Below are 26730 nucleotides of genomic sequence, written 5' to 3'. Positions count from 1 at the left end.
AAAGGTTTTTTATAAAAATAAAGACTTAAAAACTCTAAATCTAACAAAGAAGAAAGAGACTGAAAGTAAATTCCTATCAGTTTTTCCTCCTTCCCTCATGAACTGACAGTCAAGATCTTGGTGTACCATGTTATTACCATCAAGGGAAGAGGGAAACTAAAGTGACCCACTGTGACATAACTGTTTATTACCAAAAACAGGATAACATGTGAGTAGACAAAAGAATGGTTCCATAGGATAGATGGCAAAGGAGAACAATATATCTCGCAGTTAAATCACGTATGATATTAATGTAAAAAAGTTCACTCCAAAGCTAGCACATATGTGTAGGCTCCCTGATATACTGCAGCACTTGTGGGTTCACTAGACACTAACACCTGGACCTTCAGCATACACAGATCTGACCACATCTGAGATGGAGCCAACTGTTTTCACCTCACACAACCATTCCTTGTGTTCTGCTCTGCAAAATAATACAGTGGAATTTCAAGGCCAACAGGTGGCCCAAACATGCTGAGCCAACTAATGAGGTATATCCTGAGGGCAGCAGTACCACAGGGTGGCTGAGGGAGCACCTGGGCTATCAGCTTGGCAGTGTTGCATGGGTGCAGATGGAAGTAAGGCCTGCCCAGCAGAGGGTGTTCAGCCTGTGTCAAGGCGCCCCACTTATTGCTGAGGATCTGTTCCCTGTGGGTGACATCCACCCCCTCCCATACCTCATCCAGGGTCAGCAGTTGCCCCGACGAGTGCCAGGCATTGAAGTACAGCACTGGGACAGAGTGACTCAAGCTGTACACAATGTGGTAATCATAGGTGGTGAAGTGTGTGGTGTTGTATGTCTCCATCATTGCTGGGTCTGAGGACTCCTCCTCCTCCTCCTCCTCAAGCTGCCTATCACCCTTGCATGTGGTCTTGTTCTCATGTTCCTCCAAAGACTTCCTCTTGATGTGCTGGACCTTGTGGATGCACAGCCCATCTTTGTCTTGAACATCACTCCTCAGTTTCCAGGGGTCCCCAATCTTACTGGACAATTCTAGAAATTCCAAGCATGCTGTTTTGAATTCTTCATAGCTGATGGTGGTCATATTGTTCTTGACTTCCCAACTCTACAAAGAGAAGAAAATACTCGTATTCTGACAAATATGATGATTCAATTCTGTGTTTAATTTTCAATTTCTCTCAGTGGCACTGCATAACCCTTTATCCTTGTTTATTCTAGCACACAAAGGTCTCTGCATAAATTGCTTGAATTTCAAAACTGTAGGACATTTGATTTTTCTGACATGAAACATTGACTTTTTGTCACATGTCAGGGCAAAACCTTTCATTATTAGGAGTGGCATTAACTTTCTGAGCAACATCTACCCATTCACAACTATCACAGTTCTCATGCCCTGAGTTGCATCATCAACACAGTGCAAAGGCTCATTTCTAGTATTAGTACATCTCATCCATGAGTTCATCATATGGTTCATAATCATACTGCATTTGTTAAAGATTTATAAGTTAAAATACTCAACCTGTCCATTACAAGAGGGAAAAAAAAGTTGGTACATTTTTAATTAGGACTTTAATACAGCACATAGGCGAATAGAAGTGAGTACCTCCAAGGATTCTGTATCCTAGTACTGTATACAGACAAGGCCGGTGCTAGGAATTGCGGGGCCCGATTAGAAAACTGATGCCCTACTCTACAAAAGTAAAAATTTATGTATGTTTATATTTCGTGAGGAATAATAATTTCTCACTTTTCATTTCACGTTTTCAGTAGTGATTTATTCCTCTTAGAATACAGAAAAGGTTTCCAGCGGTAACTTTGTCACCGCTGGCGCGGAGCCCCTTAAGGTGCAGGGCCCAATTTCATAAAATTGGTCAAATAGGCTTAAAACCGGCCCTGTTTACAGAGTCCTTGTTACCTCAGCCTTATGAAGAAAGGGTGGGCAAGGGGCGGTGAAGTAGATTTCTAATATTTTTCACAACACGTACGGGAAATTAACCAGAGCAGCGGATTTCTATCCTTGAAATGCCAAATCTTGCACTGATTTCCTTGTATTGCTTCCTTTCCTTTCCTCTCTATATATTTATTGCACGATTTCACTTTCTCACATGCTTATATTACACTTCTTTAACTCATCTGATTGATCTATTGTAATATATCAAAAGTACAGCAATAGAAGAAAGTTTTATTTCTATTTAACGGCTCATTTCCTCCATTACTTACCGTTGACAGGACACAAACAACAGCTTAAGCATCATCGCAACCATCAGCCAACGAGGGAGTGCACGTGTATACAGAACGCAACACTGCTGTAATCGGGCCAAACGTCACTGGGGGATCATAGACTAGTATCTCATGCCCTTGAAGAAAGAGGAATTACAAAGGTACCTGGAGGCAAAATTGTAAGGATATTCCAGCTTTAGAGTGTTACGTGTAAGTATTTTATAATGTGTGCTTGCACTCGGTTGGCGATTTCCCGGAATGTTGTACCTTTAAAAAGGGGAGAATGGGCACTGGAGGGCGGGGCCAACCCATCACTGGAGGCACGCCAATCGCATTATAGTAGAGTTGATTAAAGAACATTAAAGTAGAATGAACCAGAGATAAATGCAATTACGTAGTAGATTGCGTTGTGTGTCTTAAGGTCGCGTAACACCGGGCAAATTTCTCCCAACATGAAGGCCGTTTTCGTTGGTAATATCGTAAACCCAACAAGATTGTCATCATACAGGGACTACATCGTTGTGGGGGTTGACGCCTCCCCGTTCAAGCAACAACAAACCCCACAGTCATCTTCTCTTCAGCCATTTCACCATGAATCGCAAGAATATAGAAGTACTGGTAGATTGTGTTGCTGCGTTGTACATAATGAGGTATGTGCTACAACTGCAGAAGTACCAGAAGAGGAAATTGGTGCTTCCATATTCAGCAAGAAGGCTATCTTTCTCCATTGCCTCTTCTTTGCTAGAGTTCTCTTGAATAACTTGAGGTGGTGATCCTGTACCATTATACCTATACCATACTCCCTCACTAACTCAATATAATTTGTGCCAAGCTTACACACTCCAGCAAAACTTAGTGCAACACTATATCATGACACATTTGTTTATTTTGCCAGCTATACTTACCTGGTTGGCCACCCAATTGCTAAAGTCAGACTCATTCCAAGGAATGCATTAAGTGGGTGGCCTGTAGTTGCTGGCACATCAGTACCATAAATAATTTCACACACTAGACCGGTGGTTCTCAAACTTTTTCATGAGCGACTCTATTTGGAACATTTCATTCCTTTGTGACCCATGATTGGTTCATATGTGATGAAGTTGTAGAATAAACCAATAAGAACGAAAGATTATTATTATTATTATTATTAGTTAGTAAATATAGTAAGTAGTATATGAAGCAAGATATTATATAATTATACACCACACACATACATTACACACACACACACACACACACACACACACACACACACACACACACACACACACACACACACACACACACACACACACTCTACTCACACAAATGACTGCAAATGGCACAACCTCCCTCGCCTGCGGTCGGTGGAAAATAGACACCACACACAAGCCAGCATGGGCCCACTGCCAGTCCAACATACACGTTTGATACAGGAGTCATTCCTGTCAGAGACACCATTACATGGGGTCCAGGAGGAGGGAGGTGGGGGGAAGATGAACATACATAACAAAAGTAATTTGTGGTTAAAGAAGAATAATTCAATCAAGTAACTGAAATACACTGAAACACTGAAAGCATGATAATGTTCTTGTGTCCCTGCGACCCATCAAAATTGATCTCGCGACCCAACTTTGGGTCACGACCCATAGTTTGAGAACCACTGCACTAGACAGTCAAATCACAATTGCACACGTACTAGTACTTTGATAACTTTTTTTTTTTGTTTTGTAGTTGACAATTTGTTTCTTAAAGTACAATAGTTTATATTCAATTTACACTTACAGCTTGTAGCACAGTAGCTATTTGACTCCAAATACTCACAACATGTCTGGTAACAACCATTTTCCATTCTTCCCGACATCCCAAATCCTGTTGCTCACTGCACATTTTGCTGAAAACCCAATGAAAACTGCCAGTGTGATGAGAGAAATTTGCCCGGTGCAGCAAGTGTGCAGAGATGTGTGTGAGGAGAAACATGAGAAAGAAAGAAGGCATATGTAGTCTTCAATTTTTTTTATTTATTTATCTTTTTTATTTTATTTTATTTTTTTCCAAACTTCATTATGTGGTCAAGTCAGGCATGAGGGGGTTGCTTCTAGGAAGCCCAACCAAGTAATATTATGAACAAAAGGTAAATCTGCAGATTCATACAATAATGTTTGTGATTTCCAATGCACAAGCACAGGGACTGAAGAAGAATCAAGATTTTAGGGTGGACAAAAACAGATACTTGCTACCTAAGACAAACTTTGCACTACTGGATCCCCCAAAACTCGTGCTAACTACCATATTTTAGTCTTAGTCACATGATAGTGAGGAGCATTACAAAACTAAACCTACGTGAACATTTAATCTCATAATCTTATGGGATCTTTTGTCTCCACATCCTCTTAACCACATATATTTCCAGGCTTCAGTGATGGCCATCTCAAGTGGCAGCGTGCTGAAGAGACCCAAGGTGGTGGAGGAGTCTCACACCTCAGACTCAGATGGTGACCAGTCTGAGGAGAAGGAGGAACAGGAGTTGGAGTCTGGGGATGTGGAAATTAAGGAGGAGGTGGAGGATGATTATTTAAATGAGTCCAACTATGAAGGGGAAAGTTTCACTGCATTTTCTACTGATGATAACTTCACTGAAGTTAAGGAAGAAGAGGAGAATGAGGAAAATGAGGCTGAAAGCAGTATAAATGCAACCAAGTCACTGGAACATAAAACAAAAAGGACTAAAAAAGTTAAAATTAAAGAAGCAGAACCTGATAGTGATGATTCTGATGATATGGATGATGATTTTGAGGACGGTGAAAGTGAGGAAGATAATTTTGGGGATGATGAGAGTGAGAAGGAAGGGGAAGATGGTGAAGATAGTAAAAAGAGTGGCTCAGGTTTGGCAGACATGATGGCCAAGATCCTGGGAACAAAGAAATCAGGGGAAGTCATATTGTCAAAGGCAAAGACAGACATGGAGGTGAAGAAGAGCATGAAGGCGAAGCAGGAAGACACGTTTGAGATTGTGGACAACAGTGGCCAAATTAAAACTGAACCAATGGTGGATAAGATTAAAGAGGAAGAGGAGGAAGATAAGAAGCCACCAGTTTCCCAGCATGAAAGAGATTTATATGTAAGTATTGCAGGAAAATAATTTTATTGTTCGTGTTTTAAGTAGTTTATACATGACAACTCAATACCTTTCATATCCATGGTGGAATAGGAACCCTTAGATAAAATACTACAAATTGTCACTGATAAGAATTTTTATTTTCCTTATTTGCTCTTGTTTTCTTGTTTCACTGTTGAGAATTTCATGCAGAATATATAGTGTGTGCATATATTTCAGTTAATCATTAGAAGTAAATTTTAATGGGTACAGCAATAAGTTTCAATATTTTTCAGAAGCTCTAGATGTTAGTAATAGATTTTTGAGCCTATGTTGATGAGCTTTTTGTCTGTGTGCCCTCTGTTATTTGTAAGAGAATGTTGAGAGTTCAAGAATTTTCATTTGAGGTTTTGCTTGGCACTCTTAGCTAACCTACAATTTGAGAGAGAGAGAGTGTGTGTGTGTGTGTGTGTAATAATAATAATAATAATAATAATAATAATAATAATAATAATAATGATAATAATAAACGGTTTATTCTTTAGGCAGTTAACAAATTGAAAATGTACAGAGGGGGTGGGGAAATACATAACATTTATCCTAAAGCTAAGTCTAATCTAGAACGGAAATACTATTGATTGATGGCTCGCTCCATGATGGGAGTCGTGCTGAGTCTGCACTGGTCTGTGCGTGGCACCTTTAGGGGCGTTATCTTGTTGTGGTGTCTGGTGGCATGGACCGGATGAGGTGCGTCAGGCGGCAGTGTGTGTGTGTGTGTGTGTGTGTGTGTGTGTGTGTGTGTGTGTGTGTCCGTCCGTCTGTCCGTCTGTCTGCCAGTCTCAGATGGATGACAAGCACTAACTTGAATAATCTGGTTTCAGCGAAAGCTATGGGAGGAGAAGTTCCATAAGAAGCCAAGCATCACGGAGGACAGGGAGAAGGAGCGAAAGCTGCGTGTGCTGGCAACACAGTAAGTTCTTGGCACCACTTGAAGCAGTACTGAAGTGAATATTATTTACCAAACATTAGTACACTGCATCTGGTTATTTGTCATCACACAGCACTAAGACCTGAAGAAATTTTTGTTGTGGTTCCAAATAAATTAATGAGTTTGTTTAAAAGAAATATGAGAAAGTCCATATGATGCAGATATTGATGTGTTTTGCAGGGGTGTGGTGCAGCTGTTCAGTGCCATTGAGAAACACAGGACCATGATGCAGGTGAAGCTGTCACAGTGCCGCAGCATCATGGGGCGGGAGAAGGTACTGGAGAGCACAGGGAAGGAGGCCTTTCTGGACATCCTCAAGCAGCAGGGGAAGAGAGTGAAGGAGACAGAACCAGAGGGGAAGGTGAAAGAGGAGGATGGCATTGTGAAGGAGGTTAGTGATGTCTTAAATATTTCTCCTTAGCATGATTACCTTCTCACTGGGTCTCTGTGCCAGAAATAACACAAAGGTAACTGCTTTATATAACAGTTTCAAGTTTATACTATACTCTTAACTGGTCTGTGTATTGGAGCATGAATGTGCATAGAAGTAGTTGGAGGTGGAGTGAGTATAGTGACGGGATAGTGGAGGGTGGGTGAAAAGAGATCAATATCATAATATTGCTGGTAGAGTTTTTTTGGAGGAAAATAACAGCACTGAAGAATATACAGTCTAGCAGGCTGCCATCAGATGAACAAGGCTGAAGAATATATGAGTAGTGCTGCAGGTAAACATTCCAAGCACTGTTTTTTTGAAAAATGATAGAAATTGCTCCTGAAGTTTGTCAGTAATAAAATTCACATATCTCAAGTTTCAACCATATGATTTTTATGAAACATGTAGCAAACCAATCCTTAGGGTATCAGCTTCCTATAGACACACACACAAAAAAAAATTCAATCATTGAAACCAGTTAGTAGTTATTGATGTTCAAAGGTCATCATGTATGTGAAAAGTTAAAGTTTTCCTGTATTGTTTATCTATTTTTTTTATTTTTTATTTATTTATTATTATTATTATTATTATTATTATTATTATTATTATTATTTATCTATTTATTTATTTATTTATTCATTTATTTATTTATTTTTAAGAGGGCCACTGGCCAAGGGCATCTAAAATTTTGAATTAAAGAAAAGCACTCTTAAATGCCAGTTCCCATTGAGATGTCAAATAGAATGAAAAAAAAAAAAAAAAAAAACAGGATAAGTGTCTTGAAACCTCCCTCTTGAAAGAGTTCATCATAGGAAGGAGGAAATACAGAAGTAGGCATGGAGTTCCAAAGTTTACCAGAAAAAGGGATGAATGGTTGAGAGTACTGATTAACTCTTGCATTAGAGGTGGACAGAATAGGTATGAGAGAAGGAACAGTCTTGTGCAATGAGGCTCCAGGAGGAGGGGAAGCATGCAGTTAGCAAGATGAGAAAAAGCAGTTAGTGTGAAAATAGCAGTAGAAGATGGCAAGAGATGCAATATAATAAGGTTCTAGACATGATTATAGCATTAATAATTAATGATTATAAACAGTAAACACAGAACAAAATAGTGATCCATGAGGCTAGTGTAATATGGTGAGGGTAGAAGTGAGACAGAGCTGTGAGTGTGTGTGTGTGGGAAAAATGTTCCAAGCCCATTGGCTCAGCATTGTCTACATCAGGGCATTATGGTGGCACCATTGGCCAGCCACATATGACATCATGTGATGCCACACCATGTCATGACCAGCTGCCATGCTGAGTGGCTAGCTGTGGCGTCTCACTTGACTCAAGGCGCTTGGAGTATTTTACTGCTGAATAGGAGGCTCCTATATTCCTGGGTCAAGTAAGGAGAATAATACTATATACTGTATAGCATTTTTTACTATTTTGGCTCAGCAGGATATTGCTCCAAGTGACCCCACAATGTAGGAAATGCTTTGAGGTACTGTTTGCACTCAAAAACAGGATTTTCATGGGGGTGGTGCTTGGAATGTTCTCCCTTGGAATGTTTCTCTTGATCTTGATATATATATATATATATATATATATATATATATATATATATATATATATATATATATATATATATATATATATATATATATATATATATATATATACATGTGTGTGTGTGTGTTTTTCACACAGGAAGTAAAAGACGAGCTGTTGGATCTCCAGCCTCCCATGAAGAAAAAGCCAAAATGGAGTGTGCTCTCTGACAACTTCTACAAGGAACCAACACTGCACGGCTGGGACCAAGAGAGCAATGATGGAGATGACTAACACACACACACACACACACACACACACACACACACACACACACACACACACACGGAAGCTACAGACAATGGAATAAAGATATGTATTTTTAAATAAATGCTTAAAATTGTTCATTGTGCTGTCATCCCAAATCATTGTGGCATTTGCTTCAGTGTGTCATCCATTAAATCATAGATCTATATTCCTCCATGAAGCTGAGACTGAATGGTACAGCAGCAAAAATTAATCTCGAAGTCATTATCATTATAATTTTGTGTGAAGCTGTTCATGTCCCACTAGGTTGCCCTTTAGCTAGAATAACAGTTTACAGGCTATCCAAGATGTATTTTTTTTTGCTGTTTAGATTAATATAAATGATTTTAAGATTTAATATGTAACAATTTTTAAAATTTTATTAATTGTTATTTATGATTGATCTTAGAATGGACAAATCAAGTATTACACTGGGTTATGCAGGTTTTGGGTATGAAGACATGACTTGCCTTATGGTATTTTTAGGCATATTCATTTTTTTTTTTAGTTTTGAGACTACCTAAGAAAGCTGAAGTATTAGCAAGAATGGACTTGAGCAGGTCACTCTCAAACTAAATTTACCTGTGCTGTATACCTTTCACCTAACTCCTCTGACTATAAGAAATTCTTTGACTAATTAACTTCCAAAGTGGAGCACATCCTGACTCTCTTCTCTTTTGTAGAGAGCTCTATTCTTGGAGACCTCATTTTTCACCACCAGCATTCTTAACCTTTTCCTAACTTCTAATCCTTCTGCTTATGCTGTCACCTTATCTTCTCTGTTGGGCTCATCCTATCACAACTTCTTATTTGTATCTTGTCCTCTCGCTCCAATTCCTCCTCAGGATCCCTGAGGTTGGAGATGCCTCTGGCATTTTGTCCCTGCTAATTGGGGGGACCTGAGGAGGTATTATCTTGACTTTCCTTGGAATGACTACTTCTTCCATGTCAAGAGACCTGTCTCTGTGTGCTGAGTGCTTAACAAAGGTGATAGTGTCTAGCATGAAGACTTACATTCCTCACTCTTTCTCTTGATCTAAACCTTCCAAACCTTGGTTGAACACACCCTGTCCTCATGCTATATGTGATCGAAAGGTGGCCCACAAAAGGTACTTGAGCTTCATCTAAATCTCATGCACTTTATACTTTTGCATGGAATGTTCTCCATCTAGCCAAAACCTTCAATGATAGAAATTGTCAAAATCTTTTGGGATCTAACTCCCCTCATGATTTCTGGCACTTAGCGAAAAATATCTAATAATTTTGCTTCTTCATCTTTTCCTCCTTTATTTCAACCTGTTGGCACCACTGTCATCTCATTTATCTCTAAAGCTGAACTCTTTGCTCAAACCTTTGCTAAAAACTCTACCTTGGATGATTCAGGGCTTTTTTCTCCCTTTCCTCCACCCTCTGACTACTTCATGCTACCCATTAAGATCCTTTGCAGTGATGTTTTCCATACCCTCACTGGCCTTAACTCTCAGAAGGCTTATGGACCTGATGGGGTTCCTCTTATTGTTCTCTGAAACTGTGTCTCCATGCTTGCACCTTGCCTAGTCAAACTCTTCCAACTCGATCAACATTTACCTTTCCTTCTTGCTGCAAGTTTTCCTACATTTAGCCTGTTCTTAAAGAAGATAACTACTGTAATCCCTCAAACTATCATCCTATTGCTTTAAAGTTTTTGAATCTATAGCAACAGGAAGATTCTTAAACATCTATCACTTCACAACCTTCTATCTGATCACCAGTATATGTTCCATTAAGGCTGTTCTACTAGTGATCTGGCTTTCCTTACTAAGTCTTGGTCATCCTCTTTTAAGCATTTTTGGTGAAACTTTCACTGTTGGCTTAGACATATCAAAAGCTTTTGATAGTCTGGCACAAAGCTTTGATTTCCAAACTACCCTCCTACGGCTTTTATCCTTCTCTCTGTAACTTCATCTCAAGTTTCCTTTTAGACCATTCTATTACCGCTGTGGTAGAAGTCACTGTTCTCCTCCTAAGCCTATTAACGGTGGTCTTCCTCATAGTGCTGTCTTGTCACCCACTCTTCCTATTATTCATCAATGATCTAAACCAGACCTCTTGTCCTATTCACTCCTATGCTGATAATACCACCCTACACTTTGCCATGTCCTTTTATAGACATTCACCCCTTCAGGAAGTAAACAGCTCTTGCAGGAAAGCCACAGAATGTCTGACTTCTGATTTCTCTAAAATTTCTGATTGGGTCAGAGCAAACTTAGTATTGTTCAATGCCTCGTAAAATTCAATTCCTCCATCTATTTGTGTGACACAACCTTCTAGATAATTATGCTCTCTTCTTTAATGATACTCAACTGTCCCCCTCTTCTACACTAAACATCTTTGGTCTGTCCTTTACCTATAATCTTAATTGGAAACTTCACATCATATGTCTAGCTAAAACAGCTTCTATGAAGTTAGGTGTTCAGAGTTGTTTCTGCCAGTTTTTCTGACCCCTCCAGCTGCCAGCTTTGTACAGGGGCCTTATCCATCCATATATGGCATATGCTTCACATGTATAGGGGTATTCACTCATACTGCTCTTTCAGAAAAGGTGAAATCAAAAGCTTTTTTCCTTACAAACTCTAATTGACTGTCTTAAGCCTCTCACTCTCATCGGTGCAGTGTTGCAACTTCTGCTATCTTCTACTGCTATTTTCAAGCTAACTGTTTTTCTGATATTGCCAACTACATGCTTCCCCCTCCTACAGCCTTGATGCACATGACTCTTCTTTCTCTCATCCCTCTCCTATCTACCTCTCCAATGCAAGAGTTAACCAGTACTCTCAATCATTCATCTCTCTCTAGTAAACTCTGGAACTCCCTGCCTACTTCTGTATTTCCTCTTGTCTATGAATTGAAATGTTTCAAGAGGGAAGTTTTAAGATGCATAAATCCTGCTATTTGATCATTCTCTGGCATTGCTCTGGGATCTGACATTTAAGTAGGTCTTTTTTTATTTAAAAATTTTATTGCCCTTGGCCAGTGGCCCTCTTAGGTGAAAATAATAATAATAATAATAATAATAATAATAATAATAATAAAAACGTTGAATACTGTATTATGACACTTTACTATTTACTGTTTATTCCAGAAAGCAGTGGTATTATTGGTATTACTTGGTATTATTTTAGATTTACACCATCATACTCCACAACACTGGGAATGCGATCTTTGCATACCTTACTGGATTCTAAGGAATGTTGGGAGGGCCCGCACATTTTGGGCATGTGCGAGCAGTCTCGCCCCGTGAATGGCCGCCACCTTCTCATCAGGTAACTTAACTTAACCTAACCTAGCCAAATGTAACCTAACTAACCAAACCTAACCTGACTAACGTAAGTCTAACCTTACCTAACCTAGCTGAAATAATGTTTTATAATAAATAAGAGACCATATCCAATAATTTGGTACAAGGTAGTTAGGTTACAGGATAGTTAGGTTAAGGTTAAGATTAGGTTAGATTAGTTAGGTTAGCTGATTAAAAGGTGGCGGCCAATCACGTGGCGAGACTGCTCCCACATGCAGTGTGCGGGGACTTCCCTGCGTGAAGACCCCTGCCAGAAATGTTATCTCTTAGTTTCGGTGGGAAATCCATAGTTTTCGAAATGGACACACCACTTCCCCCCCCCAAAAAAAAAAAAAAAAAAAATTCCCTAGACCCAATCCTGTAGGATAGGTTATGTTAGATTTATATCCCTGTGGGTCAGGGTGGCACAACACCCCGGCTTGGTTAGAGGGATAGGGAGATTATGGTGTAAATCTAAAAAAAATAATTATATATGACAGGAGAAAGTACAATGTAATACGTATATACAAATGGTTGGGACTCAGGTCATGGAAGAAAGCAATCATAACAAAGACAATAAATCTACGAATAGAAGAATAAATAAAGGGAAAACGGATAAGATTCAGAGGATAGCGGGTCACGGCTTCATGGTGAAGAAGCGAGCCATTCAAGACTCTCGCGGTAACTACATACACCTGACATATCAAGATTTTGTGTTCTGTGCCTTTATTTAGCGTCCCACCACTTAGCCCTGTAAGTCCACATTATGTCCCAATCTTCGTGTGTAATCCGTGGTTGTGTTAGTATAATGCTAATTAAGGAAATTAATTTTAAGGGAATGATGGTGAAGTTTAAATGGAAGGTTTGTTTACATTTCAAATTGGGTTGTGTGTTGAAAGGTGTGCCATTTATGTTTCTTTTTTTTTATTTCTTTTTTTTAATTGATGTTCTGGTTGTGCTTGACGTGTGTTTAGGTCTTGTGTATAGGAAGACAGGTGTTGTATTTCATCAGGCTTGTGTTATTTTAATTTCTCTCCGTCAGCTTCAAAACTTTTATGGTTTATTTATTTTTACTTATGCCTAATACAACGTTTTATTTTTTTCTTCTTCTTCTTCTATTTGTTCTGGCGTGGCATATAACTGTGTGTGTGTGTAGTGATGGTTAGTGTACAGTTGTTATGTCAGTCTCACCACTAGCTGTCATCAAAACGGGACATTTGAAGGTGTGTGTGTGTGTTACATTTATAAAGCCGTAGGTATAATATTAGATTTCTTTTGTTGGTAAGATATGGCTCTGTGTGGGCGTGAGAGGAACATTTAAACAAAAAAAAAAAGTGTGCTGGCTTCCAAGGTGTGTGTGTGATGCCTATTGTGGAACTGATGAATCTTAGAATAACAATTCCAAGCCTTCTGTTCCTTCCTCTGCAGCACTAAAGTATTATACAGATGGGTTTGGAGTAAAGAGAGGTCATATATCAGAATAATTCAAACTGTTATATCGTGATTTATAATATGTTAATATTTAGGTGCTGGTATATATATATATATATATATATATATATGATTTTCTTAATTTGCATCAGAAATATGAATGTATAATTTTGTTGTATTGTGAAAGTTATGAGAGAAAGAGAGAGAGGTGGGGATGGTGACTGGTTTTTAAAGTCACTCTGAGAGAACGTTAATGATCAACCCCATTACCATGTCAAAAATACTCTGAAAGATCAGGGCAGTTATCAATCAGAGAGGTCATATATCAGAATAATTCAAACTGTTATATCGTGATTTATAATATGTTAATATTTAGGTGCTGGTATATATATATATATATATATATATATATATATATATATATATATATATATATATATATATATATATATATATATATATATGATTTTCTTAATTTGCATCAGAAATATGAATGTATAATTTTGTTGTATTGTGAAAGTTATGAGAGAAAGAGAGAGAGGTGGGGATGGTGACTGGTTTTTAAAGTCACTCTGAGAGAACGTTAATGATCAACCCCATTACCATGTCAAAAATACTCTGAAAGATCAGGGCAGTTATCAATAATTGCCTTAGTAATCTTTGTAGCAAACTGAAGCAAGAAGTAACTGAACCCTCTCCTCTTTCTTTCAGCTTTCACAAGAACCTTTGTAGTGTGCACCGTGCAGCATAGCTTGTAATGCATGACACAGTGGAACATGTGGACCAATCATGCTGGGCACAGGAGGAGCCAGACTCAAGCACAACATTCACTCCTGGGAAATACAAAATAGTTCTCTTGGGTGATGGAGGGACAGGAAAGTCGAGTTATGTTTCTGTGCTTCAGAATGCGACCTTCAGGAAGGAGTACATTGCTACTCTGGGAGTAGAGAAGCATGAGATCTCCCTCACCACCTCCCATGGGCCTTGTGTTGTGGTCCTCTGGGACACAGCAGGACAGGAGAAGCTGGGACCCCTACGAGATGGGTACTATACTGATGCCAATGCTGCTTTCATCTTCTTTGACGTCACATCAAGAGTCACATACAAGAATGTCCCTAACTGGCACAGGGATGTCTTGAGGGTGTGTCCAGACATCCCCATCGTCCTGTGTGCAAATAAGGTTGATGTGGAGGAGAGAAAGGTCAAAAGCAAGGCAATTACACATCACAAGAAGCACAAAATGGGGTTCTTTGAAATAAGTGTGAAGGAGAGGATATCCCTGAAGGAGCCATTTGAATACCTTCTGCAGCAGGTGACTAAAGAACCTGACCTGACCATCAAGGACTCGGTGGATGCAGACCTGTTCAAGGGAGTTAGGGAGCTCAGTCTCCTGCAGCCCAGCCACCCTCAGGAGCAGGGATGAGTCCAGAGTGTTGTGTGGCATTCTGAGTTGTTATTCATGTCATTTTGAAACTATCACCCATGCACTGTAGGCTGTGACTAGCTGAACTAACTTATGGCCATGTATTATATAAGTTGCTCTTGGTGTGGTTGTGTTGTTGTATAAGTTGTCACAGTAATAGTTTTTTACTGAACTGTCAATAATCTCTGGAGTGCTGGTTGTGTGTGTTGCCTTTTTTGTAGTATCATATATGAACTCCGGTGACTTACTTTTATGGCTGTTATATCTTGGAGTCACTTCTTGTGTATAAAAAATGAAATGTAGATATCTTTGTAATGGCTTAATGGAATAGTTTCAGACCATGAATATAACTAGACAACATGGCTTATTTCTGTATTGAGGTTATACATTATTGTTGTGTGGACAGTAACATTGCCCACTGTACTGTGATTTGTGTTTGTTTCCCACACTATACTGAGATGCTGTGTGCTGAAGGAAAATGATGATTTAATTATACCAATTATGTCATCAATTTAATCATAATTTATTACTAACATTTTTAAGTTATTTTGTAATTTATTTCCTTGAAGGCAACTTGTATTTTAAGTCATTCCCTATTGTTCAGAATAAAATTCAACCTTATTTTGAACTGTAATTTCTCTTTCATTCTTTATTTAACCTATGTTCCTCAAGACCACTCAGAGAAATAGCTATGATAGGGTTCCACAAGACAGCAGCCCACCATCTCATAAAAGGACAGCTGGAAGGCATAAAATGATGACAGCATTATGATAGGGATGTATGCTGTGGCTATATCAGCATTAAGTGGTGCTCAGTGGCAGGTTGAGCTAAGGCACCTTTTTGTCCCAGAACCAAAGCTAGTAGTTTTCATAGCAGGTGTCTAACTGACTAAATGAATGTATGACAATCTTGTTTTTCCTGTTCTAGGTATATACATTCCTAGAGGGTGGTGTTGGTGAGACATGGACATCAAACACAAGGAGGTGAGGTGGTTGTATGACATCCTAATCAACATATTAAGGAAGCTTTACCACATCCTTTGCTCATTAGACATGTTCTAAGAAATTTAAGATGTGCTTAATCTTTTACCCTCAAAAGGTTTGTCAAGTTCAAATTTATGTTAGATGTTCCTCACCAGAATTATCAAATATTTACATTAGTTGTGGCTGATTAAATAACCAGACAATGTAGTTCCAGTGAAAAAGTGTCTGGCAGTACTTGTGTTCAAAAGATTTATACATTTTGTGATATATAAGATATCACTTCCATGTGAATTTTCTTTAATGATTTATGATTCTCATGGAAACCAGAGTAAAATAAAATATCTGACAAAGTACATTGCTATAAAGTTTTTAAAAATATATGTAGATTTTCAGAAGCAAGTTGCACACCTCTCATATAAGTACATTTACAAGTTTTGTATCTTTCTACTATCAGTGGTGATAAATAATTGTCTCACACTTTGAAGGTGGTGGACTGGCTGCGGGAAGTCTATGGGGAGGAGCAGATCCCTCCTTATGAGAAGACTGAGCGTAGCATCACCATTCTGCACCAGCTCATGACAGCTAGCAGGTGTTCAGAAGACAATGCAAAGATACTGGCAGATGACTATGTCACTAAAACTGCAGAATACAGTGCTGAAGGTGGGCAGTGGGTTCTGATATATACTGCTCGGCTTTCAATTTTATAGTTTTTTTTTTTTTTCCAGCACTACTAGGGAAATACAAATGTGTCTATGTTGAATTTTAAATAATGTCTAATTGTCTGAAAATAATGCTGTTCTTGTCTTTTTAAACTTGCATAACTCCATAATATTAATTCTTGATAATGTCCCTTCCTGTTGACATTTTAACCTTGACAGCTAGACAACTGAAGGGGTGGCTGGACCCAGTGAACATCTCCCCAAACACGTTATCTGAGGAGGGGCAGACTCGCCTCTCATCCTTGGCACACACAGCTGAAGTGAGTCTCATCCTGGTGTTGTGTATTGTATGACAGTTCTAGCTTTTTGCTTATGTTATCTTATAATGAACATTGATTAATATGTGAAAGCTATTGATATGTCACTGTTTGGCTATGTACCTTCAATTTCAGCTGGGTTTAGTGAAGAAACTGTCCTGTTTATTAGAGTATGTTTGTGATATGTAAGGATATACCTTTCTGCAGGAACACTTCTTGAAAATGTGTTGCTGTGATTGAAGTTTTATCCTATTTTTGGTTTGATTATTTCAGATACTAGATGTTCAAATCCCAACATGTACCAACGTTATCCTGGCCATGAATGAGCTAGAAATGAACCATATGCAGGTTGGTGGTGATGGTGGTGGTGGTGGTCTTGAGAAATCCTCTCAGTTTTACAACTTCTCTACCTCAACCAAAGAACTTAGCAGAGCCAGCAGTTTTACTACAAGGTGTGTGCACAGAGAAAGCAGGTTTGCCTGCGTGGACAACCAGCGCTGACCCACACCAAGAATTACACCATATAAACAAGTGTAAGCATGCACAGAGGAAGCAGATTCGAGCGTGTCAGCACTGGCAACCTGCTTCAAACTGTTTTCCTGTTTGCTGGGATCATTCTGCCTGCCTGCTCAACTGTACAGGTGAACTCTACTGAGTGGAAAGCAAAATGGATGTTGAGCTCCTGATACCCAAAGTATATGAGAGACAACCAGTGTGGAATAAATGGAATAAGCACCACACTAACAAGAATGTTGTAGATAGGCTGTAGGCTGAAATCATATCACTGAAAAGATGATGATATTCTCCAAACTCTTCTCTCTAAGTTTATTTCATGTACTGCTCTTCTTTTCCTCTTGAGTTTTGTATGAACTTGAGCAGTATGAACTCATCATCAGACAATGAGCTCAACATCTTAATGTACGTGGTGAATTGCAACTAATCACAGATGATGCATCTGTCCAAGTCACTTATTGCACAGATTGGAACTGATTACCTGCATTGAATACATTCTTTGTGGACGCCTGATCATGTTGGGTACCAGTGCGGGTCGGCACTGGAAACCAGCATGCCAGTAACCTGCTTTCTCTGTGCACACACCCTTAGACTGTGAGATCAATGTGTGGGTGATTTTCTCTCTCTCTCTCTCTCTCTCTCTCTCTCTCTCTCTCTCTCTCTCTCTCTCTCTCTCTCTCTCTCTCTCTCTCTCTCTCTCTCTCTCTCTCTCTCTCTCTCTCTCTCTCTCTCTCTCTCTCTCTCTCTCTCTCTCTCTCTCTCTCTCTCTGAAATATGACAAAAACTTTTCGTACCCTTTCCTTGAGAAGCTTGCCTCCTTATAGATGTACCAGACCACCAATGATAGTACCAGGTAGAACAGGCACAGAATATATATATATATATATATATATATATATATATATATATATATATATATATATATATATATATATATATATATATATATATATATATATATATATATATATATATATATATATATATATATATATATATATATATATATATATATATATGGGACTTTGCTTAAAGAAGTAATGTAAACATGGATGCAGGCTTATGACACCAGAATACTTGATGACATACAGTACAATGGTGGGGGAGGAGGTCAGAAGAGAGTCAGAGGTGTTATGATGCAAGTTTATTCTTGACTAGTTTCACCCTTGGCTTCTTCAGGAGGACTAAAAATATAATACAGTGTTGCAAGTAATTATACCTTCTTGCTTGTCCCCCAGATGCTGGTCAAGAGGAAGCAGATGCAAACCCAGAGTAGTCGTCTCCTGGAGATGAATCGGGAGGTTTCAAAGAAGTTAGAGGAGATCCGAGGGTGTGTGTCACAGACCTTAGTTTTTTCAGTTTTGGAAGTGTTAAGTTATTGAAAATTGAGTAGGCAATTAATACACCTTTACATATAATTTTTACACAGTTGTAAGCCAGTGTGTGTGTGTGTGTGTGTGTGTGTGTGTGTGTGTGTGTGTGTGTGTGTGTGTGTGTGTGTGTGTGTGTGTGTGTGTGTGTGTGTGTGTGTGTGTGTGTGTGTGTGTGTGTGTGTGTATTTATTTACCTAGCTGTTAACATTCAGGAAAGGAGCTATGCTCATGCTGTCCCATCTTCATGTCTACTTTTGTCTAACTTATTCTTAAAATCATGCATATATCTTGCACAGACCACTTCCTCTTCCAGTGCATTCCATGTTTCTATGTTTCTGCTTGGGAAGCTATACTTTTTTCACATCTCTCCAGCAAGTGGTCATCTCCATTCTCTTACTGTATTCTCTAGTTTCTCTCTCATTCCACACACAGATCTTCTAACCTCTGTTGTATCCTTGTGACTATTATTTTCTTTGTCATTTCCTCGTCCAAATATGCGAATGCTATCTGTATGTTTCCCAATAGCTTAAGAACTTCTCCCATTATTTTATTTATACGCTTCTCCAGTGAAACATTTTCCACCATGGTCACTTCCAGAGCTTTTTCCTCTGCCACTCTCTTTATAGTTTCATTTCTTATCTTATAGTCATATGAACATCTGCCACTCATGCCAGATTCCTTTTTTTTTTTATTTCTTTCTTCATTTATTTATTTTTTTACATTTGGCAAGATCCTCATCCTCTACTCCAATTTCTTATTTTATCCAAATCTCTCTGTAGTGCCTCACAGTCACTCTCATTCCTCACCCCTTTTAGAAGTTTTGTCATCTGCAAACAGACTCACATAGCTTGTTACTCCATCCACCATGTCATTTATATATACTATAGCTGAAACTGATCCCTGTGGGATTCTGCTTATCATGGAGCACCAGTTTGATGTTTTGTTCTTGATTACTGTCCTGATTTCCCTATTTGTCAGGAAGTGTGTGTGTGTGTGTGTGTGTGTGTGTGTGTGTGTGTTAGCAATCATTACATGTACTGTAGTAAAGTATTTATTTATTATTTATTATTGGTGGTGTTTTTACCATCCATCTGAAAAATATGGACTTCTGTGTTTTTTGGACATCTTTTACTTCCTTTTAGTTTAATCTGGGAACTTAAGCATCCACTGTTATGTTTCTCCTAAAGAAAACTGTGTTTTTACAGGATACATCAGCAGGCAGAGCTGACCTGGCAGCAGCAACAGGAGGAACATGCCAGGAATGTGAAGCAGGAGGAGTTTATGAACTTGAAATGTAATAACTATGCAGCAGACATCTGCAACTATGAGGTATACGATTAATGATGAGCCAAATTATTGCAGAAATTAATGGGAAAGTAGATGGTGGTATTGTTGTCACATCTAAAGAGTGAATTTTATAAGTCAAGGGCAGAGCTGGGAGTCTTTTCTCCAAAAACTTTATACTGTTGAAGCAAAAAAAAAAGAAAGAAAGAAAAGAAAATGTCATTTTATATATATTTATATTGTTTTGTATTTATCAATTTTAGTATTTAGGTGTTGTAACAGTTACCTCTCTTGGCTCACAAATGAGAGGTCTTGGGATTGAATCCTGATCTGGACAGAAACAAATTGCATGATTTGTTTTCTCTCATGCTGTAGCCACTGTGCCACAAGTAGGGTATAGGTATGAGACAAAACTAGGATTCGTGACTGTTTCCTGTCAGGAGCTCATTTTACTGTAAAGCCTTCATAAACTGAACTATATGGGGCATGGTGGCCGATGGTTTATCTGAAAGTTTGGTTTATCCGACAGTACACATTTTTGGCCAGTTTCTATATAAATAAACATGTACATTTGTTATTTACTGCACATTTGTTAGCACATTATAAGCCCCAAGATAGACATTTACAGCATATTTTGTTATTACACACTGTACACAACACACTAACTGGGGTGCATTCAGTTGGGCAATTCGGGCAACCTGAGTTGCCCAATTCTCAACTGAACACTCCCTTTCCACTGTACAGGTTGCCTGCTCGAGTGACTCAGATTACCCAAACTGAGGAGGTGGTGTGCTCTGTGCTCTGATGATGTCACAACAAAAAATAACTGCCCAACCATTCTTATATTGGTGTCATACTCACTCATTTATTGTAAATGATTACAATAGTGTTGCATACATGAAATGAAATGCACTAGTAAATAAAGTACTGAATCTTAAATATATAAAAGAATGAAAATAAAGGAAATGGGACAGTTAATGAAAGATGTTAATAACAGATCTTCACCAAGGACCTCATCACTGAGGACAGTGTAATACAAATCACCAAGTGGATAAGCATCAGCCTTATGTTTACTGCTACCAGGTTGGGTAGAATGTGGCCATTTCCATGGCATTGTCAGTTATTTATTTACAGTATCTCAGGAGATGCCCAAAACTGTTCATTTGGGCTACTCAGGTGACTCAGGTTACCTGGGCCGCCTGAGTTGTGGTACTGAACACAGCCCTGGTCACTTAATAGTTCATTTAACATTATGCAGCTACACACTTAGTGTTCTCTTAAGAGCTCACTTAGCTGTACACAACACACTGGTCACATAAGAGCTAACATAACATTATGCATCAGAGTTGCCATAAGGGTGTTCAGGTTATCTGATATTTGGCTTATTTGGGTTCAGTTTAGGAAGGTTTTACTGAATATTAATTTTCTTTACCTTTCTTGTGGCTTTGTATTGCCATTCTTAAAGGCCAATCTGAATAAGGTGGGCATGACCAGTAGTATCACCCATCAGGCCCTTGCAATACAGTGGGCTGAGCTGCAGGAATTGGAGAAGCAGGTATGGATTGGCTGATTGTGTGTGTGTGTGTGTGTGTGTGTGTGTGTGTGTGTGTGTAATATTGAGATATAAGTTCAAAATTTTTAAGCTTGTAATATAGGGGAAATGATGCTTGACTCATGTTATCTTACAGTCTATTATGACCATCAGTTGTTCCTCATCTGTTGAAGTTGGGGAATCGGTGTTCATTACTAAAGGTCTTACATTTCAGGTGAGTCAGCTGGAGGACCAACTGAAGAGCTACACTCTGCCTCCTGACATATCCCTGGCCCAGGTAGAGGTGGGAGCTGCCCGCCAGGAATTAGCCTCAATAATGGAAAGTGTGGCTGCAGCCTGCAAATAGGCCAGCCATCCTTGAGGTGACCCCTGGCCCTTGATTCCCATTCTAATGAGCTCAAATTATGCTACTTTTATCTCACCACAGATGCCTCTAAAGTGGAACATTCTTTACTGTAAGGCTTGTAAAGAATGGATTTATATGCAAATTGAATGAAAATAAGAAACATTGTGTGTACTATTTAGTATTGAAAATTTATAAAACTAGATTCATTAAATACACATTTATCTTATCCTCAATGATGAATGGATGGTATATGTAGAGATAAAAAGGAAAAAAATAGACTATGTAATGGACTAACTACCAAGTCATGCCTATAAATGGGGCTTGTTTGTGGAGAACAGTGACCAAGGATCCATGCCATTGAAGTAACTTGAGAAGTGCCTGTAATGTTTGGAGAATGGATGAATGGTGAAAATAATAAAGTAATGAAACGTGGAATGACTGAAGAAAACAGACAAAGATGACCATCACATCCTGAGTGGATCCTTACCAACCTTGATTACCTATCTTGTCAACTTTTTCCTCCACTTCAAATCAGTCTCTGGTGTTTCTATTTATTCTACCAGGAACAGACTTTCATTTTCTCTAATTTTTCCCTTTGGAGATGCTTTTATTTTTGTTTTATTTTATTTTATTTAATCTGTTATCTATTCATTTACATATTTATTTCTGATGGTGTGTAGTGAAGCCTCTTCAGAAAAACATAAATGATCCTCCTCCTTAGAGCTTACACTCTTGCCACCAGTGTAACCCCTTCAAAAGCTTCATAGAAACATTAATAAACCAGTTTAACGATGGGATGAATTGCCTATGAGAAACTGTTACCAGGATTTGAACCTTTGGCAGGACACTCATGGTAATGTGAGTACAAAACATCTGATTAGGATGATCAAGGACTGAATGAATTTTGGACAACCCTGACTTGCTTATCCCTGCAATGGCTCAACCCTTTAGATCAACTTGTGACTTCCATCATGAGTTGAATAACATTGGTGGCAGCAGTGAAAATTCCTACATGGTATGGTGTTCCATTGGGACCTCTGCTATGTTCAAATAAGTAGTTTGTTCAATATCATTAGTGAGCTTTAAAAATTCTTAAGTTAGTAAGATGTCTAAATAAAGATGCTGAAAATATTGCTGTGTCTGGAAACACCAGAAATTGATCTAGAAATGGCAGGAAAGGATAATCTGACCAAACTTCACACGTCATAACATGATGTAGTAGTCATGTATCCTGGTGTGCCGCTGGGTCTGGCTCTGAAGCTGCTGCTCTTTATGCGATAACCTAGGAATTATATATATATATATATATATATATATATATATATATATATATATATATATATATATATATATATATATATATATATATATATATATATATATATATATATATATTTTTTTTTTTTTTTACATTCTGGTTGTTAAGTTTCCATGCTTGTGCATAATGGAACTAAAATATGTAACAGGAACAATCATCATCAATCATCATGGCTCATTCTTCCAAGTTGTTGGTTGAGTGACCTGTCAGGGGTTAGAGCCCCGGCCATTCATTCCCGTGGCAAATCACAATGCAAAAATGTTCCTGGTTCAGATCACATCATTACACTGTTGACAACTGTGAGAGGAGCGCTGTCAAGATCGAACCATTTGTTTACTTTTCTTCATTCTCTTAAAGCACGAACTATTACATTTTGCATCCATCACACCCTGCCTCTGCTGGTGTTGTCGAATGCCTGCCGTTTACTATAGTAGACTTTAGGGAGCAAAGTAAGAATGAGTCCGAAAAATAATAGTTACCCCTAAAATGGAAATCGCAAAGCTCTCCGAGGAATAGTTTTAGAATATTTTTATATATAAAAAGTTACATTTCACATTGGAACAATATATATATATATATATATATATATATATATATATATATATATATATATATATATATATATATATATATATATTGCTGATAAGAGGTGGTCGTATTTTAGAAGCTCGGCCGATTGAAAATTATTGGAAACAGTAAACAACCTCATGTGACTGGTGCATTAAAAATGTGATTTCGCAGGAAAATAAAATATATTTACGAAATGAGTAGTCGTGGGGGCAGGGAAATAAAGTCTGAGATAGTTTTAAGCCACTATCCTTGTACACGACCATAAAGAAGTCTATTGATCTTGAATGGCTCTTGACCCGCGGGGGGTGATGGATGAGAGGCTTCCCGCGCCGCCCAGTACCCACGCCACTGAAAACTAAACCCAAATAAACACAAACAAGTTGGAGGAATAGGTGCAGGGAATTTATTGAAGGAAGAGGGACGCCAAGGGGAGATAGAGGCGAGAACCATTGTGGCGGCGGCGGCGGCGGCAGTGTGGAGAGGCGGGGAGGCGAGGGAGGCAAGCCAGTCACCCAGTGTTGGTGCTGAACAGTGGCGGAGCAGGGCAGCAACAATACCTACGTCATCAATACCACCACACCAACACCAGACAGGCTTGTGTGTGTCTGTACCCTCCTGTAGCTACTTAAACAGCACCTCAGCAAGTGTAGTGAGTGAACAGCGGTTGTGTTGCGTGGTGTTGTGGCGTCAGGACAGTGTGTGTGGTGGCGCCCTGCGTGACACCTTGGCCAGGACACCCAGGGCAGCCTGCAGGCCCGCGGCGGGTGTCATGACGCTGTGCAGGGCGGGGCTGTAGGCCTATGCATTCTCCCTGAAGTAGCAGCAACAGCAGCCACCCTCAAGGTAGGTTTTGGCGTCTAGGTGGTGATGGTAGTGGTAGTGGTGGTGGCGGGAAGGTAGATTTGTAGTACTCACCTGATTTGTTTACATTGATTGATTGATTGACTGGTTGGTTTGGGGTTATAGTGTTGCATTTCTCAGATAAACATGAACACTAGTCATTCTGAAGGTAGATTGTGGTGTCTAGGTAGCGGCGGCGGCGGCGGTGGTGACGAGGAGGTAGATTCGTTGCACTCACATGGTTTGTTTACCTTGATTGATTGATTGGTTGTTTTGGTGCTGTACAGTGTTGCATTGCCTAAATACACATCACCAGCAGTCATATTCGAGGTAGGTTGTGGCGTGAGGGTATCGGGAGAACAGACCTGTAATCATCTGGTTTGTTTATCTTGATTTGATTGATTGATTGATTGATTTGGGGTTATTGCAATCCCAAGATAAATCGGGATATACAAGTATAGTTCCCAGGATAATACAGCAAAATCCTGTTACTTACATCCAATATGGCCCTGCTGCATAAGAATGATTCCTTGCTAACTTGCTAAGGAAGGACACTTCCTGACCCACACAAAGGTTTCTTTACCCCACATGATGGCATTAGCAATTTGCTGGGAGAAGCTTTCATTTCAAAGTTAGGAATCTTAAGAATTATTTAGATGTTATAAGTTTTCAGACAGTGAAGGTGTAACTGTCAACTGTGGCTTGTGTGAACCATGCTTTCGGGTAAGCTAATGGTGAAGGGTGTTTCTTGATTTAGTCCCATTTAATGACCACCAGCTGGTTTGCATGGTGGTTTGAGATTATGTTTGGTTGTTATGTGGTGTTAAATTCAGCTTTGAAATGTGCTTCACTAAAGTTAGGCTGGATTTAGAAAATTGGCCTTTACTATTAAGAGGGTGGGGTTGAGAGTGCCCTTCTGCTGTTGGCAATTGCCACATTGCTGTATGTAAGCTAGAAAAAAAAAATAAATGTGGCAGCACTGAACATAAAAAAATGGCTGACTTGTGGCAGTGGGGACAGAGTTTGAAATGGCTCATGTCACTGTCCAAGAACCAGCAAGCCATTAAAAAAATTGCAGAAGAAAAGTAAAAAACTGGCATGTATTTTAAGGATTTTTGTATGTATTTTGAGAGTCTCTGGGTGTTGTTGGCAGCAAGGTGTTTTTGGAATACTGCTGTGTGTGTACTATACAGGGAGAAGGGATTGGGTTGTGAAAGTGTTGAGGTTTGACATAATTATGGTTGTATCTCTTGTTGAAGCTCATGATATGTAAAGGGCAAGCAGCATATTAATGAGGCTGGCAGTCAACAGGAAACAGGTGCAGGCATGATGTGCTGTTATCAGTGTCTCGTACATCAGCCCGTGTGCCTCTTATACTTGTAAGGTGTTGTGGCTCATGTACACAGCTGAGTTGCTCTGGGTTGTGTGCAGATGTTGGATGAACATTTATAATTCTGATCGTGTTAATGAAAGCAAGATTTACAGACAACCACATACACATATCTCAAAGTATGTTGTATTTTGTGGTGTTTTAAGCAAAAACAAAAATGGTCCATAGATGAAACTTCTTTTGTTGTATTTCATTCATTTAATTCATTTTAGTGTTTATTATATAGCTTGACATTAAAAAAACTGGCAACCTCCGGACCTGAGGAGTGCTGGTTTTTTAAAATGCTGGATTTTGTTTTGGTAGTTGCCAATAAAAAGGCCTGGCGCAGGAGTAATTCCAAACCACCTATAGCATCAAGATCACGATATGCCGTCATCAAGTTTTTTTTAGTACTTTCACTTTATCTGCGATCGACAACACAATGTTTATATTTTACACTATCTCTTTTCTTTGCGGAATTCATAATGGGGCTATACAGCAGCAAATAAATGATAGAATGAGAAGGAATGGGCAGGAATGCTTGTTAGCAGGTGCAAGCAAGACCCAGTGGCTGATTCTGTACTACAGTGGCATGCCAACGTGGTAAATGTGAAAATGCGCTCCAAAATCAGTGCTGGAAATCTGAATGAACTGGATTATTGATGGCCAGATTTTTGAAAGTCAACCTGTAGTATGAAACTTTAATCTTGTAATTTTGAACATAACAGTGATGACTTGCTCATACCTACTTCAGTGTTAGCAATTAAGAAAAGTTAGGATGGTAGTTATGACTGATAGATGTGGCATTCAGAGAGGGAAGTTGGTGGTTGAGGTGTTAACAAGGCTTCTGCCATAAGATATGCCATTCATGGTGATGCCT

General features: G+C 38.9%; 5 protein-coding genes across 29 annotated transcripts in view; 4 read left to right on the top strand and 1 right to left on the bottom strand.

Moving 5' to 3' along the window:
* Window positions 1-169: 169 nt before the first annotated feature.
* On the bottom strand, window positions 170-3589 carry LOC135102225 (ubiquitin-like-conjugating enzyme ATG10). Of its 4 annotated transcripts, none has more exons than XM_064007094.1 (2): window positions 3526-3589; window positions 170-1106 (listed from the first exon to the last, which is right to left on the bottom strand). In XM_064007094.1, the coding sequence occupies exon 2, from the start codon at window positions 1083-1085 to the stop codon at window positions 432-434; it is 654 nt and encodes a 217-aa protein (XP_063863164.1). In that variant the 5' UTR covers window positions 1086-1106; window positions 3526-3589; the 3' UTR covers window positions 170-431. The 4 variants fall into 4 exon arrangements, with proteins under 4 accessions (XP_063863164.1, XP_063863163.1, XP_063863161.1 ...); XM_064007093.1 differs by lacking the exon at window positions 3526-3589 and adding an exon at window positions 2222-2357; XM_064007091.1 differs by lacking the exon at window positions 3526-3589 and adding an exon at window positions 1917-2213.
* On the top strand, window positions 2231-8655 carry LOC135102221 (RRP15-like protein). 3 transcript variants are annotated; one of them, XM_064007083.1, is made up of 5 exons: window positions 2231-2382; window positions 4614-5321; window positions 6179-6267; window positions 6466-6676; window positions 8410-8655. In XM_064007083.1, the coding sequence occupies exons 2-5, from the start codon at window positions 4623-4625 to the stop codon at window positions 8542-8544; spliced, it is 1134 nt and encodes a 377-aa protein (XP_063863153.1). In that variant the 5' UTR covers window positions 2231-2382; window positions 4614-4622; the 3' UTR covers window positions 8545-8655. The 3 variants fall into 3 exon arrangements, with proteins under 3 accessions (XP_063863153.1, XP_063863152.1, XP_063863151.1); XM_064007082.1 differs by having other exon boundaries at window positions 2248-2431; XM_064007081.1 differs by lacking the exon at window positions 2231-2382 and adding an exon at window positions 2524-2871.
* A 3826-nt stretch (window positions 8656-12481) lies between these two features.
* LOC135102222 (uncharacterized) lies at window positions 12482-22882 on the top strand. Its single transcript, XM_064007084.1, has 9 exons — window positions 12482-12625; window positions 15654-15709; window positions 16195-16369; window positions 16588-16688; window positions 16959-17033; window positions 18437-18528; window positions 19777-19900; window positions 21321-21410; window positions 21622-22882. Exons 2-9 carry the CDS (start codon window positions 15689-15691, stop codon window positions 21751-21753), a joined length of 810 nt encoding a protein of 269 aa, XP_063863154.1. The 5' UTR covers window positions 12482-12625; window positions 15654-15688; the 3' UTR covers window positions 21754-22882.
* Window positions 12743-15357, top strand: LOC135102224 (GTP-binding nuclear protein Ran-like). Its single transcript, XM_064007090.1, has 2 exons — window positions 12743-13095; window positions 14015-15357. The coding sequence occupies exon 2, from the start codon at window positions 14061-14063 to the stop codon at window positions 14724-14726; it is 666 nt and encodes a 221-aa protein (XP_063863160.1). The 5' UTR covers window positions 12743-13095; window positions 14015-14060; the 3' UTR covers window positions 14727-15357.
* Window positions 22883-23935: 1053 nt separating the features above from the next.
* Window positions 23936-26730, top strand: part of LOC135102216 (protein polybromo-1-like) — a 36034-nt gene continuing 33239 nt past the window's right edge. For 14 of the 20 annotated variants that reach the window (XM_064007068.1, XM_064007067.1, XM_064007061.1 and 11 more), the window contains exon 1: window positions 23937-24484. The gene's annotated coding sequence lies outside the window, so the exon portion shown is untranslated. Of the gene's footprint in view, window positions 24485-26730 lie in introns of all 20 variants that reach the window. The other 6 variants (XM_064007071.1, XM_064007074.1, XM_064007066.1 and 3 more) reach the window with 3 other exon arrangements.

The sequence above is a fragment of the Scylla paramamosain genome, chromosome 7 (assembly GCF_035594125.1).
Source record: "Scylla paramamosain isolate STU-SP2022 chromosome 7, ASM3559412v1, whole genome shotgun sequence".
NCBI lineage: Eukaryota > Metazoa > Arthropoda > Malacostraca > Decapoda > Portunidae > Scylla > Scylla paramamosain.
Note: the sequence above shows the minus strand (reverse complement) of the source record. Positions and strands in the feature narration are given on the sequence as shown.